General features: G+C 44.1%; 1 protein-coding gene across 3 annotated transcripts in view; it reads right to left on the reverse strand.

The window, feature by feature from the left end:
- Nucleotides 1-20,484, reverse strand: part of LOC106579819 (kinase suppressor of Ras 2) — a 122,932-nt gene that overhangs the window by 86,544 nt on the left and 15,904 nt on the right. For 2 of the 3 annotated variants that reach the window (XM_082966147.1, XM_082966146.1), the window contains exons 4-5: nucleotides 7,710-7,745; nucleotides 6,744-7,287 (exon numbers count right to left, since the gene is read on the reverse strand). In XM_082966147.1, the coding sequence (XP_082822273.1) occupies nucleotides 6,744-7,287; nucleotides 7,710-7,745 (580 nt within the window). The remainder of the gene's footprint in view (nucleotides 1-6,743; nucleotides 7,288-7,709; nucleotides 7,746-20,484) is intronic. The other variant, XM_082966148.1, reaches the window with a different exon arrangement.

The following is a 20,484-nucleotide window of genomic DNA, read 5'->3' on the forward strand; positions in this document are numbered from 1 at the left end:
TTGGGCCGCCTGGCTCGTTGCGAACTAATTTGCCAGAATTTTACGTAATTATGACATAACATTGGAGGTTGTGCAATGTAACAGGAATATTTAGACTTATGGATGCCACCCGTTAGGTAAAATACGGAACGGTTCCGTATTTCACTGAAAGAATAAATGTGATAGTTTCCGGATTCGACCATATTAATGACCTAAGGCTCGTGTTTCTGTGTGTTATTATGTTATAATTAAGTCTATGATTTGATAGAGCAGTCTGACTGAGCGGTGGTAGGCACCAGCAGGCTCGTAAGCGTTCATTCAAAATAGCACTTTTGTGCGTTTGCCAGCAGCCCTTCGCAATGCATTGTGCTGTTTATGACTTCAAGCCTATCAACTCCCAAGATTAGGCTGGTGTAACCGATGTGAAATGGCTAGCTAGTTAGCCGGGTGCGCGCTAATAGCGTTTCAAACGTCACTTGCTCTGAGACTTGGAGTAGTTGTTCCCCTTGCTCTACATGGGTAACGCTGCTTCGTGGGTGGCTGTTGTCGATGTGTTCCTGGTTCGAGCCCAGGTAGGAGCGAGGAGAGGGACGGAAGCTATACTGTTACACTGGCAATACTAAAGTGCCTATAAGAACATCCAATAGTCAAAGGTATATGAAATACAAATCGTATAGAGAGGAATAGTCCTATAATTCCTATAATAACTACAACCTAAAACATCTTACCTGGGAATATTGAAGACTCATGTTAAAAGGAACCACCAGCTTTCATATGTTCTCATGTTCTGAGCAAGGAACTTAAATGTTAGCTTTCTTACATGGCACATAATGCACTTTTACTTTCTTCTCCAACACTTTGTTTTTGCATTATTTAAACCAAATTGAACATGTTTCAATATTTATTTGAGGCTAAATTGATTTTATTGATGTATTATATTAAGTTAAAATAAGTGTTTATTCAGTATTGTTGTAATTGTCATTATTACAAATAAATAAATAAAAAAATTGTCAGATTAATCGGTATCGGATGTTTTGGTCCTCCAATAATCGGTATTGGCGTTGAAAAATCATAATCGGTCGACCTCTAGTTTCCAGGATTCTGTACATAAAGATATCACAGATAACAAAACAGCTGTCAGGCATTGGTCCTCAGTTCAGTTCTACTGACGTCTACTGGTACTCAGTAGGACCATCTCATTGTCACGTCCTGACCAGTATAGGGGTTATTTGTTATTGTAGTTTGGTCAGGACGTGGCAGGGGGTGTTTGTTTTATGTGGTTCGGGGTTTGTTGGGTTATGTTATTATGTAGGAGGGGTGTTTGTTTAGAGTGTTCCGGGGGTTTTGGACTATGTTCTTGTTAGTTTATTTCTATGTTAGTTCTAGTCTTTCTATGTTTAGTTAATGGGGTTGACCTTCAATTGGAAGCAGCTGCTCCTCGTTGCTTCTAATTGAATGTCTTATTTAAGAGGGGTGTTTTTCCTATGGGATTTGTGGGTAGTTGTCTCCTGTTTTGTGTCTGTGCACCTGACAGGACTGGTTTATGTCGTTCGTTGTTTTTGTATACGTGATTTGTTTGTTTTTCCTTCTTTTAAATTTAATAGAGAAGATGAGTATACACGTTCCCGCTGCACCTTGGTCCAATCCTTACGACGCCCGTTACACTCATTAATATACACACACACACACACTAGAGAGATATGCCATCAGTAGGAACATGGCGAGGTTAAAGGTTAATCCTGGATAGTGTGTCTTGGCTGCAATACCATGTCATTAAGAAAGAGAGGACGAGCTATGACTAAGAGTAAGACGTTTTGAGAGCTCTTTCAGACACTAAGGATAGAAGGTGAGGAATGAGGAAGCTGTGGTAACAGCAGCCGTAACCATGCAGTGTATAACCGGCTATAACAACTTTCTAATTAAGAAAGACAGGATGAGCTGAGGGTTGTTGACAGCTCTTTCAGATGTTAAGGATAGAAGGTGAGGAATGAGGAAGCTGTGGTAATGACAGCAACAACCATGCAGTGTATTAACACCTGGAAATGAGACAGTGAAAAACAGCTTTTGTACCTGGCCATGTTGTACTGTTCTGAAGAAGGAATGAAACATAATGGAACAAGACATGTAGTCAACATTAGGAGAAACAAGTCAGCTGAACCAAAAAGTAGACTTGTACGTATCCTCTTTAAACCATGTACACTGAGTGGACAAAATATTAGGAACACTATTTTGATTACATAGACTGACCAGGTGAATCCAGGTGAAAGCTATGATCCATTATTGATCACTTGTTAAATCCACTTCAATCAGTGTAGATGAAGGGGAGGAGACAGGTTAAAGAAGGATGTTTAAGCCTTGAGACAACAGACATGGATTGTGTATGTGTGCCATTCAGAGGGTGAGTCAGCAAGACAAAAGATTGAAGTGCCTTTGAACGGGGTTTGGTAGTAGGGGCCAGACACCTATTGAGTGTGTCAAGAACTGCAACACTGCTGTGTTTTTCACGCTCAACAGTTTCCCATGTGTATCAAGAATGGCCCATCACCCAAAGTACATCCAGCCAACTTGACACAACTGTTGGAAGCATTGGAGTAAACATGGGCCAGAATCCGTGTGGAACGCTTTTGTCGCCTTGTAGAGTCCCTGCCCTGGTGAATTGATGCTGCAAATCAATACGAGGAAGGTGTATATTCGTGTAGAGGAATAGCACTAGGCCTATGTTTCCCAAACCTTCAAGAAAACCAAGATTAGTTAATTAGTTGAATCAGGCTTTGCTAGTTCAGGAATAGATAACCAAAGTGGAACTGGCTGGGGGTACCCAAGGAGAGGTTAGTGAAAGATCCACTGTGTCCAGATGAGTGCTAGCTTTTCCAGGCACAGGCTAGTACTAAAACGGTCTGTCAGTGCTCAGGGACCGGTAATCAATTATCTAATGCTGATTGAGTCCCTATTCACTGCCCTGTTCATCCACTACCTCACAGGACAGACAAGTACATGCACACACACACGCATGCACGCACGCACGCACGCACGCACGCACACACACACACACACACACACACACACACACCAGGGCAGAACCCAACCCAGATGGCAGGAAAATAACCTCAAAATATTAACTTACCAATTAGGCAACGATGGGCCACTGTAATCTAATAGTATTATAAAAATGACTGTTCGTCTCCCGAGGGGCTCTCCTTTCCTGACTCCTGATGGTTCCTGATGACTGGAGGCACTGGGGTGGACCCTCTCTGGCCTGGCCTCTGTTAGTGGAGGAAACAGGCTGATCTGATCTGATCAAAATTGCACCAGATGAGACACACGGTTGGTTCAGTGGCTCAGTCAGGAACTCAGCACTTTGCTCTGTTATCTCTGTTCTGTTGACAGACATTGTTTCTCTACGGGCGCTGTTGGACGTGAATTAAACTGAACGAATTAAACTGATTGGGCCTCGGGCAGGAAGATAAAGGACTAAATGGAGTTCATTGAGAGAAGGCACTCTCAGAAAAGCAGCTCTAGCTTGTCTTTATTGTCTAACTGTTTTATTAAATGCAGTTAGAAACAACATAATGTTTCCTATGATTACCCTCTTCCTCTCTCTTGTTTAGAAGTCTATCTTAATCTCAATCTTAGTTGAATAAAACAGTTTCAAGATGGAGATGCTTTCCTGGGACTGTCCTCTCTGTCTTCTAAAGAACTTCACCTTATTCTATAGATTTTCTGTATTAGAAATGAGATTTTGAAAGATTAAAGTGTGTCTCAAGCAGACCAACAGCTGGTTGAAGTTGAACAGCCCTAACTCTAAACACTCATTTACAAACTTCTACGCTTTTAGTTTGATTGTACCGACTGCAAGCTCTCCCTCTCTTCATCCACAAACTCGTTGAGAACCCTTGTCCCCCAACAGAATCAAACTTATTACAACAAACAAGCTGCTCCAAAATCACAACCAGAAGCACAAGTGTTGTTACTGTAGTAGACCAATAGCCCCCAAAAAGCCAAACACTTCACACTTCATTCAACAGGTCCCATTACTGACAGTTCACTAACATGGCTGATGTATCATTTGGCCAGTGGGCAGGTGGGTCTGTGGGTGGGGGGGGTCCTTGCAAAAGAGGATTCTAATAATATCCCTTTCATACTAAGATGCCAACTTTATCATACTGCCAACTTTTTCCCGCCTTTTCTTTATATCTGAAAGGTATTGCCGGGATCAAAGCCAAAACTTTTATTTCCGCCAAACGACCTAGTAATCATTTCAATAAAGTTCTGCCTAAGGCTTTGTATGAAACGTAGCCGCAATGCTGAGGCGGCATTGGCACACACTACGCTTCTAAAGTCTTGATGGTTGCTAAGGCAACGCCCGTTCACCATCCTCCTGCCAGTTGTAAACTTTGCGAGGGAAGTCACTTCACCCATCTCTTCACATAACCCACCACATGCACTGCTTTATTACCCACATTGATCCATAAAGAATCACTGAGGGAATAAATATCACTGAATGATGAAAATATTGGAATAAAGTAGGCTAATGCAATTGAAGGCATCAAATTGTTGCTGACTGAAACTCCCAAAGTCATCCAATCCTCCTTGTAATACATTTGAAACAATAACTTACCCACGTGTGGTCATCCAGATGATCATTTCAGCATCGTTTTGATTGGGACAGCGACATCTCCCTGCTTTGAGACAAGTTTGGGAACTCGTCTTGACTAAATCTCTGTTTGTATATTGGTAAGGCTACAATTAGGATTTGAAAAAGTTGAGGTGAGTGCGGCCCATGATCATCTTGTCTAGTTGAATCATTTACTTCAACATTTTGAAGTTTAACAGGTGGATTACTTTGCTCTTCACTCACAGTCGTTTATTAGCCGAGGCTTACTCCCTACCGATAGGCTTACTCCCTACCAATAGGCCTACTCTCTACCAATAGGCTTACTCCCTACCGATAGGCTTACTCCCTACCAATAAACTTACTCCCTACCGATAGGCCTACTCTCTACCAATAGGCTTACTCCCTACCAATAGGCTTACTCCCTACCGATAGGCTTACTCCCTACCGATAGGTCTACTCTCTACCAATAGGCTTACTCCCTACCGATAGGCCTACTCCCTACCGATAGGCCTACTCCCTACCGATAGGCCTACTCCCTACCGATAGGCTTACTCCCTACCAAAAGCCTGTGACTTCACTGACTTGTCTGATAATCAATCAATGTGATTTTGTTTCACTGAATCTTCTGATAATCAATCAATGTGATTTTGTTTCACTGAATCTCTGTCTGTAAAGGATATTTGGTGAATTGTTTTCTGGCTGGGCAAATAAGTGGAGGTGGTAGCTCGCTTGCTTATCTACCGCTGATTAGAAACATTTAGCGTGCTATAATGTAGCCTAAATCAAGTGTTTATCTATCACTGATTAGAAACATTTAGTGTGCTATAATGTAGCCTATGCGCAATCGCTGTCACGTCCTGACCAGTATAGGGGTTATTTGTATTTGTTGGTTGGTCCGGACTTGGCAGAGTGTATTTGTTTTATGTGGTTCGGGGGTTATGAGTATTGTAGAGGGGTGTTTTATTTATGTATTACGGGGTTTTGGTGTATGTTCTGGGTTTTGTATTCTAGGTTGGTTTTCTAGTTTGTTTATTTCTGTGTGGTCTGTGTGGCTCCCGATCAGGAACAGCTGTACGTCGTTGTTCCTGATTGGGAGTCATATATTAGTTGCGTGTTTTCACCTGGGGATTTGTGGGTAGTTGATTTTGCACTGCTTGTTATTATAGCCTGTAAAACTGTTCCTGTCGTTTCTTTGTTTATTGTTTTTCCGTGTTCACATTTTAATAAATAATAATGATGAGCACGCAACCCGCTGCGCCTTGGTCCTCTCTCTCCTACGACAGCCGTTACAATCGCATATAGGCAACTCCAAAAGCCTGCAGAGGTTGTGAAATATGAATGAGACTCACATGCTTTTCAAAATAGGCTTGTTATTATTTTCTATGGGTATCATGATGAAGGTAAGACCCTACGCCTGCTTCCTAACAAGAGATGAAACGTGGACAAAAAAAGCATGAGATTGGGCTCTGTTTCAAAATATCACTCCGCCAAGAGTGTGCTGTCATCAAGGCAAAGGGAGGCTACTTTGAAGAATCTCAAATATAAAATATATTTTGATTTGTTGAACACTTTTTTGTTTACTACATGATTCCATATGTGTTATTTCATCGTTTTGATGTATTCACTATTATTCTACAATGTAAAAAATAGTAAAAATAAAGAAAAACCCTTGAATGAGTAGGTGTGTCCAAACTTTTGACTGGTACTGTACATATGTGTGTTGACTGTGAATAGGTAGCTGTGTCTTGTCTGTTTAATGAACAAAATAACGACCTACTGATTTCATTTGGATGGCGCAGCAATGGCTGCACGGACCCATAACATAGGCCTGATTATCTCAAAATATGTCATTCTATTCTTTTGAAAATACATTGTATTAGTCTTATGTTTCTTAGGACCTGCCTAAAGGAATGAATAATGGATTTATTTTTGATGGTGTATATTCTCAATGGATTTATTAAAATAAACCTCCCTCTATTACCACTCATCCCCCACTGGAGGTATAAAACGCGATACAGGCAAGAAGTTGGTAAAAATGGGCTTGTTTGTAAGGGGGTCATATAAACATGGTTTTTATTGGCAAAATATCGTAAATTCTATGTGAAAGCAGTATTAAGGGTTCAGATAGAACAAAGGTCAAATGGCTCACTTGGGTGTCTGCGTGTCAGCTGCTTCCAGACCTATGCGATTTCCCAGCTGGAACTCGTGTGACTTAGATCGGTGCAGCGCCGTGAAGCCCGGCAGTAGGTGGATGAGCTTTCGGCTGGGGGGTGGGGGCGTCCCGGGAGCCTTCACCTTGTTCCTGCGCCTCATGGGGGGCGTGCCCGGGGGGGTCATGCTGTTGACCACCAGAGGAGTCCGGGGAGGGGTGTGGGCAAAGTGCCTCTGGCGGGGCGAGGGGGGCAGGGAGCGGTGGCCCGTGTCCATGGGGGGGAAGGCCCCCAGTCCCAGGTGGCTGTCCACGGTGAGGCGGTCTGGCTGGACATAGGGGCCGTACGGATAGGGTAGCAAGGCCTGGGGGCTGTGATATTGGCTGTGGTGCTGCTGCTTGTACTTGGCCTGGACCTTCGGGCTTTGGGAGAGCTGGAAGCGGACCCACTGGCTGGGTTCGGGAGAGGGGAAGGGAGTGTTCTCCTTGCCGGACTCGGAGGTGGGCCACTGGATGGACCAGTCCTGCTTGGCATGGCTGCCTGCTAGAGGAGGAGGAGGAGGAGGAGGATGAGGAGGAGGGAGGAGGGAGGAAGAGGAACATGTTACAGATAACATAAACAACCACCTGATAACTTGACTCTGTTTAATTATTTACATTTATACTCATTTAACAATAATAATAAAAAAAATATTTGATTACAAAAAACAATGGCCTGATGATAGAGCAAAGAAGAGAGAGAGAGCATGCATCTGACATCAAGAGCAGATGTAATGTAGCATGGGGTTCAGATAGGAGAGGAGTAGAGGAGAGTGATGCTTGATGAACCACAGCCACCTTGATCACTAAACATTAGATGAGAAGCTGGAGATGGGGGTTCATGTTAAGTAAATGAGACAGAATAGTTTGGTTTGGGAAAGCAGTGAAGAGAGAAATTATATTTTCAGCTTAAATGGAAATAATCACCTCCGTTATTGGGCAATGTGTCATCCTCAAGTTGTTCTGGAAAGAAAAGAAAAAGAAACAAAAGTTTATAGATTATATAACAAAAATTGATAAAATATTCTGCAGTACCATGGTTGATAATTTGTTGTTTCCCTCTCTCACTCTGCCTTTTAGAGACCCAGCTATTGTAGTAATCACACAGTCTCTAAAGAGCTCTCAGCATCAAAACTCTGGCTACATTATCTGATCCAGTTCAATAACACTAATGGCTATAAACTCCTTAGGACTTTTTCTTATCTGTGATGTTTTGGGACAAGGCCACCAGAGACTTCTGGAGGGAGAAGGAGAAGGATATAGAGGGGGAGAGGTAGTGAGGAGAGGAGAGAGAGAGAGAGAGAGAGAGAGAGAGAGAGAGAAGGAGAGGAGAGAGAAGGAGAGGAGAGGAGAGGAGAGGAGAGGAGAGGAGAGGAGAGGAGAGGAGTAGAAGGAAAGGGAGAGGCCTGCATTAACACGCGTGAGGGACTGAGTGTCTTATGGCCTCTCGTCTGAGGTCAGGGGTCAAAGTATCTCTTCAGGACGACATCATATACATGTTCCCTCTGTGTCTGACTGAGACACTCCCCGGGACAGTACAGTACACACACACACACACACACACACACATACACAGCAAGTGACAGACAATGTCCTGGGGACATGAGAGTACAGTTTATCTAGACTAGAGGAGTCCTCAGGGATGTGTCCAATGGGAGACGTGTTGGTTGTCAAATGACATTCCTCAATAACTGCGGGTGACGTCAAAGAGTTAGTCATTCTAGTTCCATGGTATACGTCATGCTCTGTTCTTCAGACAAACAACATATAACAACAATGGAAAGTGTCCTATCTGATCATATAGGCTACAGTTGTCAGACTGTCTGCTTGCATGGACCTACACTCAAACCACTATCAGTGGTGTCTCAACATACATGAATACAACTCTGCCCATAGGTACTCATGGTGTTGCATATTAATCAACTTAATGCATAAGCAGGGCCAAATGAGTTAACCACTGAGATGAGAGAGACTTGTGATGATGGAGGAGATCTGTATACGGGGTTCTATAGTACAAGGGTCCTGGGGGGGAGACAGACTGTGTAATGGAGAACCTCACTGCTCTCCTTTCTCCTGGAGGCGGACCAGCCTCCTTCCCGCACTTCAAACATACACACTTACGCAAGGCCACACACACACACACACACACACACACACACACACACACACACACACACACACACACACACACACACACACACACACACACACACACACACACACACACACACACGGGTCTCTGAAACAGACTTGAAGTGTGCTGCACAGTGCACCAAACTCCTCAGACAAGACCAGGATGCAACAGGAAAAGAGGCCAACGGAGCGCTCCTTAACTGCTCAGAAAGGAATAGAAGGGGAGGATGACCCACCCTCAAGCATCCTTCATCAGCAAAAACGTATGACAAACAAGCCACTGGAAATTAAAACGTTTGGCATCTCCTCACTTGAAATGTTTCGAAATCATCAAAGAGCCTTCTTCACCCGTGGATACCAATAAACTGGCATTAGCTCTGTTAATATAGATGATGACGAGACACACACACACACACACACACACACACACACACACACACACACACACACACACACACACACACACACACACACACACACACACACGCCCACGCCCATACACAAAGCATGTGATACTGATCAAATTACAGCCCAAGCATTAATTACACACAAGACCTGAATAATCCAATATTGTCTGCAAACATCCATGTAACTAATGTACAGTGGGAATAATCCCTCTCCAGAGTATATTAGAGTATCCATTTCCTTGGAGTCTTTTAGTAAAAGCTCATTTGAAATGGTTTCTGTAATACTGTTGTCAGGGCTAGAGAAGGGAAGGGATATAGAGAAACAATGAAGTCTAACCAGATACATAAAAATGTTTGGCTCTGTAACGGCTCAATTTACCAACCATACTAGTTTCTTAGCAACTGCTTTATTAAAATATTAACAGAGCTCCCTAGGAGCGGCAGGTGGCCGAGTGTTGGGCCAGTAACCGAAAGGTTGCTGGATCAAATCCCAGAACTGACAAGGTAAAAATCTGTTGTTCTGCCTCAGAACAAGGCAGTTAACCCACTGTAGGCTGTCATTGTAAATAAGAATTTGTTCTTAACTGACTTGCCTTGTTAAAAAAAAAACATAAATAAATTGACTGCAGTTACTTCATGTGACCTCACAACAAAAAGACAAAAACCTTTTCTCTTCCCATTCTATGGAGTGTAACTCTCATTCTATGGAGTGTAACTCTCATTCTATGTAGTGTAACTCTCATTCTATGTAGTGTAACTCTCATTCTATGTAGTGTAACTCTCATTCTATGTAGTGTAACTCTCATTCTATGGAGTGTAACTCTCATTCTATGTAGTGTAACTCTCATTCTATGAAGTGTAACTCTCATTCTATGCAGTGTAACTCTCATTCTATGTAGTGTAACTCTCATCTCATTCTATGTAGTGTAACTCTCATTCTATGTAGTGTAACTCTCATTCTATGGAGTGTAACTCTCATTCTATGGAGTGTAAATCACATTCTATGGAGTGTAACTCATTCTATGTAGTGTAACTCTCATTCTATGGAGTGTAACTCTCATTCTATGGCGTGTAAATCACATTCTATGGAGTGTAACTCTCATTCTATGTAGTGTAACTCTCATTCTATGTAGTGTAACTCATTCTATGTAGTGTAACTCTCATTCTATGGAGTGTAACTCTCATTCTATGTAGTGTAACTCTCATTCTATGGAGTGTAACTCTCATTCTATGGAGTGTAACTCTCATTCTATGTAGTGTAACTCTCATTCTATGGAGTGTAACTCTCATTCTATGGAGTGTAAATCACATTCTATGGAGTGTAACTCTCATTCTATGTAGTGTAACTCTCATTCTATGCAGTGTAACTCTCATTCTATGTAGTGTAACTCTCATTCTATGTAGTGTAACTCTCATTCTATGGAGTGTAACTCTCATTCTATGTAGTGTAACTCTCATTCTATGGAGTGTAACTCTCATTCTATGGCGTGTAAATCACATTCTATGGCGTGTAACTCTCATCCTATGTAGTGTAACTCTTATTCTATGTAGTGTAACTCTCATTCTATGTAGTGTAACTCTCATTCTATGGAGCGTTCCAAAGCCTATTCATTCTAGTTATTTGGTTCCACCTCTCTTTAGAGTGACTGTCTGTAGAGTGACTGTCTGTAGAGTGACTTGGTGATGGATGAGGTGAACTTCCCCCTTACTATGTAAACCGATTTGGGTGTCTAGAAAAGTGCTATATAAATCCAATCAATAAGAGATATTTACATATAGGTAGAGTTCTGTGAAAATAGGCGTTTAACAGCATACTAATTCGACTAATTAGGACCAGACTTGTGCTGTTGTGTGGTAAATGGCAGAGAAAGGCCACTGGGATTCTATCCTCATAGGACTCTGGTCAAAATTATTGCACTATATAGTGAATAGGATACCATTTGGGAAACACCCTTTGCGAAAGGATGCCATATGCTGCTCCGGAAGGGTTCATTTTTTATTTTGTCCTTTGAATGGGATGACGGTGGACGATGGTGGTTCTTACAGCATCAGTGGTAGCTAGATAGCTTCCTGTCTTCTATCCTCTCCTGTTCTCTCCTCTCCTTTCCTTTCCTCTTATCTCCTCTCTTCTCATGCCCTGTCCTCCTCTTCTCTTCTCCTCATCTCTCCCATACTCATCTCCTCTTTTGTCCTCTCCTCTCCCATACTCCTCTCGTCCTCTCCTCTCTTACCCTCTCCCCTCCTCTCTTGTCCTCTCTTCCTCTCCTCTCTCATCCTCTCCGCCCATCCTCTCTCCTCCTCTCATCTTGTTCTCTCCTCCTCTCCTTTCAAGTCCTCTTCTCTGATCCTCTCCTCTCTTCTTGTCCTTTCCTCTTGTCGTCTTCTCCTCCTCTCCTCTCCTCTCTTGTCCTCTCCTCTCCTCTTTTGTCCTCTCCTCTCTTCCTCTCTTGTCCCCTCCTCTCCTCTCTTGTCCCCTCCTCTCCTCTCTTGTTCTCTCCTCTCCTCTCTCGTCCTCTCCTCTCTTGCCCCCTCCTCTCCTCTCCTCCTCTCTCATCCTCTCCTCTTCTCATCCTCTCCACTCCTCCTCCTCTCCCCTCTTGTCCTCTCCTCTCTTGTTCCCTCCTCTCCTCCTTCTCTCCTCTCTTGTTCCCTCCTCTCCTCCTTCTCTCCTCTCATGTCCTCTCCTCCTTCTCTCCTCTCTTGTCCTCTCCTCTCCTCCTCTCCTCTCCTCTCTTGTTCTCTCCTCCTCTCCTCCTCTCCTCTCTTGTCCTCTACTCTCTTGTCCTCTCCTACTCTCCTCTCCTCTCTCGTCCTCTCCTCTCTTCTCCTCCTCTCCTCCTCTCCTCTCTTGTCCTCTCCTCTCCTCCTCTTTTCTCTTGTCCTCTCCTCTCTTGTCCTCCTCTCTTGTCCTCTCCTCTCCTCCTTTCTTGTCCTTTCCTCACTTCTCGTCCTCTCTTGTCCTCTCCTCACTTCTCCTCCACTCTTGTCCTCTCCTCCTCTCCTCGCTTGTCCTCTCCTCTCTTGTCCTCTCCTCCTCTCCTCTTCTTTCTGTACTCACAGATGGCATTTGAAGCTAATTAGTTGTGAGTGTATCGCTGCAGTCTTAAGGCAGGGCAGGCATTGGGCCAGTCTTTTTAATGATGAAAAGATGAGTGAGGATGTATACTGAGTCTGAGTATTCCGGGCACGACTTGTCTCTCTCATGAACACTTAGCTCTCAGCGTTAAGGCTAGATCAACACTATTAGTAAGGACAAGGCAGGATGTTTGGTTTACAGTGAGTGTACAGTGAGTACGCTTGTATGCATGCATGTGGTGAGTGTGTGTGGGCTACTGAAGAGGGGCATGCTGGGTATATAATGTGTGTACATTGGATCAACACAGAGGGACTAACTGACAAGATCCTAGCTTAAACAATATGACTCAACGCTGAAGGAACTTGCGAGTTGAAATAAGAACCAAGACTTGTGTGAAAGCCACAATCACCTTGCATTTGTTTTTAATGCAATAAACTATTCTAATATACACTTTAAATGAAAGTGTTCTTAATAGCTGACATTCTCATTTACTGTAAATGAATTACATGTCTCACTCCTCAATATACAATCACATGTCTCACTCCTCAATATACAATTACACGTCTCACTCCTCAATATACAATTACACGTCTCACTCCTCAATATACAATTACACGTCTCACTCCTCAATATACAATTACACGTCTCACTCCTCAATATACAATCACATGTCACGCGTTACATTTTTCTATTGAACCTCAAAAAGGTTGTTATGGATGCAACTGTGAAGGATGCAGCCATACCTGAGTAACCGTATCTATTCCTCCGTCACCAGCTCACACAGAGAATGGAACTCGGGACCTCTGTCTCGCAAACACACCACAATGTCTTAGCCAGCTACGCCACCAAAAAGCTAGCGATTCTACAGCGTGGGTGGAGACACTTCAAGCTGAAGAGTCCAAGTGAGGTTACAAATCCTGTACACAACAAAGTTTATATTAGTCACTGGCTTCTCCAATAACAGACGTGAAACTAACTCTGCGATGGCTTTAAGAGTCATTACAAAATACCGTGACAAATCAAACTTTTTCATGTGAATATTCTGCATATTCATGATCTGCGTAGGAGTTACAAAGACAGGCCTCCATAGAGGGCCATGAAGAATCTTCCCAACGGACCCATTCCTCTCAGAGAATACAAAACACACACCAAATGTCATATTTCAAAGTGGGGGCTGAGCGTCAGAGTGTAGTGGTGGTCATTTTCTCTCTTAAGGTTGAAAGAAAGGACTGAGTCTGGAGGCTGGGCATGAGTCTGGGGCTGGAGTCTGGGACTGGAGGCTGGGGATAGGGGCTAAGTCTGGGGATGAGGCTGGGGATGAGTCTGGAGTCTGGGGCTGGAGGCTGGGGATAGGGGCTAAGTCTGGGGATGAGGCTGGGGATGAGTCTGGAGGCTGGGGCTGGTGGCTGGGGATGAGGATGGAGGCTGGGGATGAGCCTGGAAGCTGGGGATGAAGCTGGAGGCTGGAGATGAAGCTGGAGGCTGGGGCTGGAGGCTGGGGATGGAGGCTGAGGATGGGGCTGAAGGCTGAGGAGGGTGCTGGAGACTAAGAATAAGGCTGGGGCTGGAGAATGGGGATGAGGCTGGGGCTGGAGGCTGGGGATGGAGGCTGAGGATGGGGCTGGAGGCTGAGGAGGGTGCTGGAGGCTGCGGAGGGTGCTGGAGACTGGGGATGAGGCTGGGGCTGGAGAATGGGGATGAAGCTGGGGAAGAAGCTGGAGGCTGAGACTGGAGGCTGGGAATGAGTCTGGAGGCTGGGGCTGGTGACTTGGGAGGAGTCTGGAGGCTGGGGATGAGAATGAAGGCTCGGGCTGGGGATGAGGCTGAGGCTGGGGATGAGTCTGAAGGCTGGGGCTGGGGATGAGGCTGGGACTACGGATGAGTCTGAAGGCTGGGGCTGGGGATGAGGCTGGGACTACGGATGAGTCTGAAGGCTGGGGCTGGGGATGAGGCTGGGACTACGGATGAGTCTGAAGGCTAGGGCTGGGGATGAGGCTAGGACTGAAGTGGGGCTGAGTCTGAAGGCTGGGGATGAGTCTGAAGGCTGGGCCTGGGGATGAGGCTGGGACTGGGTATGAGGCTGCGTACCAAATGGTAACCTATTCCCTATATAGGGCACTACTTTTGACCAGGGCTTTATGGGCCCTTATCAAAAGAAGTGCACTATAAATGGAATAGGGTGCCATTTGAGACGTGACCTGGGAGACAAAATATGCCTTTCTTTCCCTTTCGCTCTGAGTATGAGAGGCCCTAATAGCAGTCGCGCAGTGTATGGTGTTCCCGTTACATTCACACCTCTCGCCGGCCACCCGTTTGAAAAGAGTACATTAGAGTGTGTGTGTATGTGTCCAACCCCCTTGCTGACCGTGAGAAGCAGGATAACTGAGGAGAACAGTAACTGTATCTGTACCTGTATCTGTATATGTCTGTACAATACAGAGTTACAACTCTTAGCTATCCATGTTATGCATGGCTATATCATTTATAATTGGGCTGAATTGGGCTGGCTTTGGTCTGTTTTATGTACAGCAGTGGAGGCTTCTCAGAGGAGGACCAGCCTCCTCAGTGAATTTCATAAAAATAAAAATACTGAAACATTCAAAAAGTTATTATTTTCAGAAAAAACTACACTAAATATATTCACATCACCAAATAATTGATTAAAACACAGTGTTATGCAATGAAAGTCTACAGTAGCTGGAGGAGAGTTAGCTTCCATCCTCAACTGGGTACAGTGACTTCAATACAAAACCTAGGAGGCTCGTGGTTCTCACCCCCTTCCATAGACTTACACAGTAATCATGACAACTTCCGGAGGATGTCCTCCAACCTATCAGAGCTCTTGCAGCATGAACTGACATGTTGTCCACCAAATCAAAGGATCACAGAATGAATCTAGTACTGAAAGCATAAACTACAGCAAGCTAGCACTGCAGTGGATAAAATGTGGTGAGTAGTTGACTCTTATTTGTTTTCACTTTCTTAACTAGAGAATGCAGCTACAAACACCTGGCTCAAACAGAGAGGGATGCTATGTTAGCTAGCTGGCTATGTCTATCCAACACTGGAACTCTTCCAAGTCAAGGTAAGCTTTTGGTTTTAATAATTTATTGCCACCAGGGCCCACCGGTGTAACTGCTAAACTGCATGCTGACTACACTGTACTGCATGATTGTAACAGATTTACTAACACGTTAGTTCTAGTAGGTATGTTGACTATGACGTTAGCTAATATGGTGACAACAATGTAGGTTGTGTGTAGAGGTTAGTGGTTATGATATGAAGGTTTGGCTTGGAAAGTTTTTTTCGCCTGGTTACAGACAGCTGATATGTTGTGCACTGAAGTCCACAAGCGAAGGGAAAAGGTGAGAAGAGGAGAGTGAGAAGGAATTATACAACGATCAAAGGGACAATGCTGTTTGTATGTGGCTGCTGTGAAAGTGAACTGTGTTTTGCGTGTGATTAGGGGTGTATTCATTTCGCCTATTCTGTTGAAAAATGTTTCTTAAATGGAAGCAAACAGAACGAAACGGGGATAAACATACCTGAATTTGTAGAAATAGAAACTCATGTTTGCAACTGTTGGACTAATTATTACACCCTAGATCAGCTAGATGCAGGCAAGAGTGTGCAAGGCGGTATTGAATGTGTCAATGTCTGTCACCTTGATTACTCAAATTTGTCTCTCGACGTGTCTGCACCTACGTTGATAACTTTAATTCAAAGGCTAAGTTCTAGCAACCTCCTGATGGGTATGGGGAAAATGTTAGCATGATGTAGTATCCTAAACCCATTGATGTTATATTGAGTTGGTTGAATGGAATATGAATGGCAGTCATCCAATATGCTGTAATAGAAATAAAGCCGTGCACACAAAAAATGAATTTGTCCTCCCTCATCTTAAACGGCACCAACCACCACTGATGTACAGGTCTAACCTATGTGTAGGTGTGTGTGATCTATTAGGCTTGGTTGGAACAACTACAACTAGGCGCACACACAAACACAAAGGGACACACACACACACACACACCCAATTGGACTCTGTATGGGTGTCCAATCACCTGGCTGTCTCCTTTGGAGGAAGTTGGAACAGCAGCCAATCAGCTACTGGCTACAATCTAATCAGGCCTTAGGAACAGACACACAGGCCAGACCAGTGTGTGTGTGTGTGTGTGTGTGTGTGTGTGTGTGTGTGTGTGTGTGTGTGTGTGCGTGCGTGTGTGCATATGCGTGTGTGTGTGTGCACGTGTGTATCCAGTCACAATCTAACCCTAGCCCAGAGCCTATTCAACACCCACAGGCTACAATGAACCTGCCTACTGCTCTGAGTAGGGTGCTGTCTTTCAGATGGGACGTTAAACAGGTGTCCTGACTCTCTCTGTGGTCATTACAGATTCCATGGCACATGTCGCAAGAGTAGGGGTGTTAACCCGTGTCCTGGCTAAATTCCCAGGCTGGCCCCATTCCATCATGGCCACCTAATCATCCCTTCATTCCTTATTGGCAAATGGTTGCTGTGCATCACCCAATTGGGTGCCACTTGGGTGATGCACTAGGTAAATCACTTTTAGTAGCTCAGTTGGTAGAAAGGAGCTTTATAAATCCATTATTATTATTATTATTTTATTTTTTATTATTTCACCTTTATTTAACCAGGTAGGCCAGTGGATAACAAGTTCCTCGTCATTATTATTATTACTGGAGTTAGCTGTGTGTAGAATCAAGACAGGGAAGGGAAGTGACCGTAAGATGAACTTTGGGACTGACGGGACATTGTGTTATCTGACAGCAGTTTGGTACATGGCCATGATTTTCCAAAGCAACATCTGCTGTCTTTTTCATTTGGAGAAAAAATATTCCCGGTCTGTGTACTATGACCGTGACGATGAGAACACTGCACCGACAATACAACTCTTCTCAACTTGGCTTCATAACATAAAGTATTCCCAGTGACTCATCAAAGAGACACATCTGGTGGGAATGAATGAATGTGTGTGTGTGTGTGTGTGGGGGGGGGGGGGGGGGGGGGGGGTGTTGACACACACATCAAACCTTGATATCAAACCTAGTTTTGTGATGGTCTACTGTGCCCTTCTGCTCAGCCAGCAACACTACAACACAAGACTGTTTAGTTCTGAAAATAAACATGTGGTCTGTGCTGCCCCCTATTGGACAAAATGCCAACGGACTACATGCTCTGTGTGCTGGGAGGGTGCATCTCAATCATCCACAGCAGCCACCTTTCCTCATATCCTTCCTTCATCTATACTGATCTGAAAACACTGGACAGGAAAAAGCAAAATGGTGTAATGTCTTGTAATGCCGCACAATAATTTGGTTTCCATTGTCATCAGTGGAGATGAAGGAAATGAGACAAGGAGACTATTGAGATGAGAGGAACGAGGGGACTACTGTGAGGATGTCACACAGTCACAGGTAAAGGGTACTAAATGTGGCTGTTACAGTATACGAGGGCAGAGAACTTCATTTATCCTATAATGGCAAGAGCAATGAATAACTCAATATGGATCATTTAACCCTTAGATATTTCCCTGTAAAAACTTGGTGCTGGAGACCCACAGGGAAGCAGGTAGCCTAGCGGTTAGAGAGGCGGGCCAGCAACTGGAGGGTTGCCAGTGTGAACCCCAGGTCAGACGGGACAAATCTGGCAGGAAGTGAGCTGGCATCCAGAAGGTTGCTGTTATCAAATTCAAGATGCCATTGCCTGACGTTGTGCCCTTGAGCAAGGCATTTAACCCTCCACAACAGCTTCTTGGGCGCCCAGTGTTGCAGCCAAATCCTGCACGTGTCTTTTGGAGGGGTTGGGTTAAAAGCGGAAGTCAAATTTCAGTTGGAATTTGTGTGCAATTGACCAACAAAAGTGATCTCAAGGTGTGCAGGCTTTTCCACTAACACAGCAGAATAGACTAGCAGAGTCAACAGATTCAATCCCACCAGTCATTGTATCTCCAGCCCTTCATTCCTCATTGTGTCTTTCTGAGACTGGCATCCAGGCTATATTGACTTCATACTGTGTTGCTAAATCTGGTCAACAGATGGCAGCATTCACCAGTTCATGAAAAGTCCTCATGAACTGTGTAGATCAGGTGGTGTAAAGTACATGGGTAAAAATACTTTCATGTACTACTTAAGTAGTTTTTTGGGGTATCTGTACTTTACTTTGCTATTAATATTTTACTTCACTACATTCCTAAAGAAAATTATGTACTTTTTACTCCTACATTTTCCCTGACACCCAAAAGTACTTGCTTAGCAGGACAGGAAAATTGTCTATTTCATACACTTATCAAGAGAACATCCTTGGTCATCCCTACTGCCTCTGATCTGGCGGAGTCACTAAACACATGCTTCATTTTTAAATGATGTCTGAGTTGGAGCAAGCCTCTGGCTATCGGTACAAAAAAAAAAAAAATAGAAAATAATTTTTAAAAGGAAAAGTACAAGTCTAAATAATTTAAAATTCCTTATAATATAATTTATATTAAGTACATTTTAGCAATTACATTTGCTTTTGATACTTAAGTATATTTAAAGCCAAATACTTTTAGACTTTTACTCAAGTAGTATTTTAGTGGATGATTTTCACTTGAGTCATTTTCTATTAAGGTATCTTTACTTTTACTCAAGTATGACATTTGGGTACTTTTTCCACCACTGCTCTCCAACCCTGTTCTGGAGAGTTACCCTTGTGTTGGTTTTCTCTCCAACCCTGTTCCTGGAGAGTTACCCTTGTGTTGGTTTTCTCTCCAACCCTGTTCCTGGAGAGCTACCCTTGTGTTGGTTTTCTCTCCAACCCTGTTCCTGGAGAGTTACCCTTGTGTTGGTTTTCTCTCCAACCCTGTTCCTGGAGAGTTACCCTTGTGTTGGTTTTCTCTCCAACCCTGTTCCTGGAGAGTTACCCTTCTGTTGGTTTTCTCTAACCCTGTTCCTGGAGAGTTACCCTTGTGTTGGTTTTCTCTCCAACCCTGTTCCTGGAGAGTTACCCTTGTGTTGGTTTTCTCTCCAACCCTGTTCCTGGAGAGTTACCCTTGTGTTGGTTTTCTCTCCAACCCTGTTCCTGGAGAGTTACCCTTGTGTTGGTTTTCTCTGCAACCCTGTTCTGGAGAGTTACCCTTGTGTTGGTTTTCTCTCCAACCCTGTTCCTGGAGAGCTACCCTTGTGTTGGTTTTCTCTCCAACCCTGTTCCTGGAGAGCTACCCTCCTATAACCTAGCTGATTCAGCTTATCAACAAGCTAATTATTAGAATCAAGTGCACAAGATTAGGGTTGGAGTTTACATTTACATTTTAGTCATTTAGCAGACGCTCTTATCCAGAGCGACTTACAGTAGTGAATGCATACATTTCATACATTTTTTTTCATTTTTTTCTTCTCCGTACTGGCCCCCCGTGGGAAATGAACCCACAACCCTGGCGTTGCAAACACCATGCTCTACCAACTGAGCCACAGGGAATCTGACTCTCTGGAGTACTGTCTCCACTTGTACATTTGTTGGCCATTGGTGTTCTCCAGATAAGCGTCTCACTTCAAACCTTCAAGTTCAAACCTATAGGACGGTTGCTCTCCAGGAACAGGGCTGGAGAGCTCAGGTATAGATAACCTCGTACTACCATCCTGATATCGTGAACCTGTAGGACGGTTGCTCTCCAGGAACAGGGCTGGAGAGCTCAGGTATAGATAACCTCGTACTACCATCCTGATATCGTGAACCTGTAGGACGGTTGCTCTCCAGGAACAGGGCTGGAGAGCTCAGGTATAGATAACCTCGTACTACCATCCTGATATCGTGAACATGTAGGACGGTTGCTCTCCCGGAACAGGGCTGGAGAGCTCAGGTATAGATAACCTCGTACTACCATCCTGATATCGTGAACCTGTAGGACGGTTGCTCTCCAGGAACAGGGCTGGAGAGCTCAGGTATAGATAACCTCGTACTACCATCCTGATATCGTGAACCTGTAGGACGGTTGCTCTCCAGGAACAGGGCTGGAGAGCTCAGGTATAGATAACCTCGTACTACCATCCTGATATCTTGAACCTGTAGGACGGTTGCTCTCCCGGA

This window comes from Salmo salar, chromosome 20 (genome assembly GCF_965601325.2).
Source record: "Salmo salar chromosome 20, fSalSal1, whole genome shotgun sequence".
In the NCBI taxonomy this organism is placed as follows: Eukaryota; Metazoa; Chordata; class Actinopteri; order Salmoniformes; family Salmonidae; genus Salmo; species Salmo salar.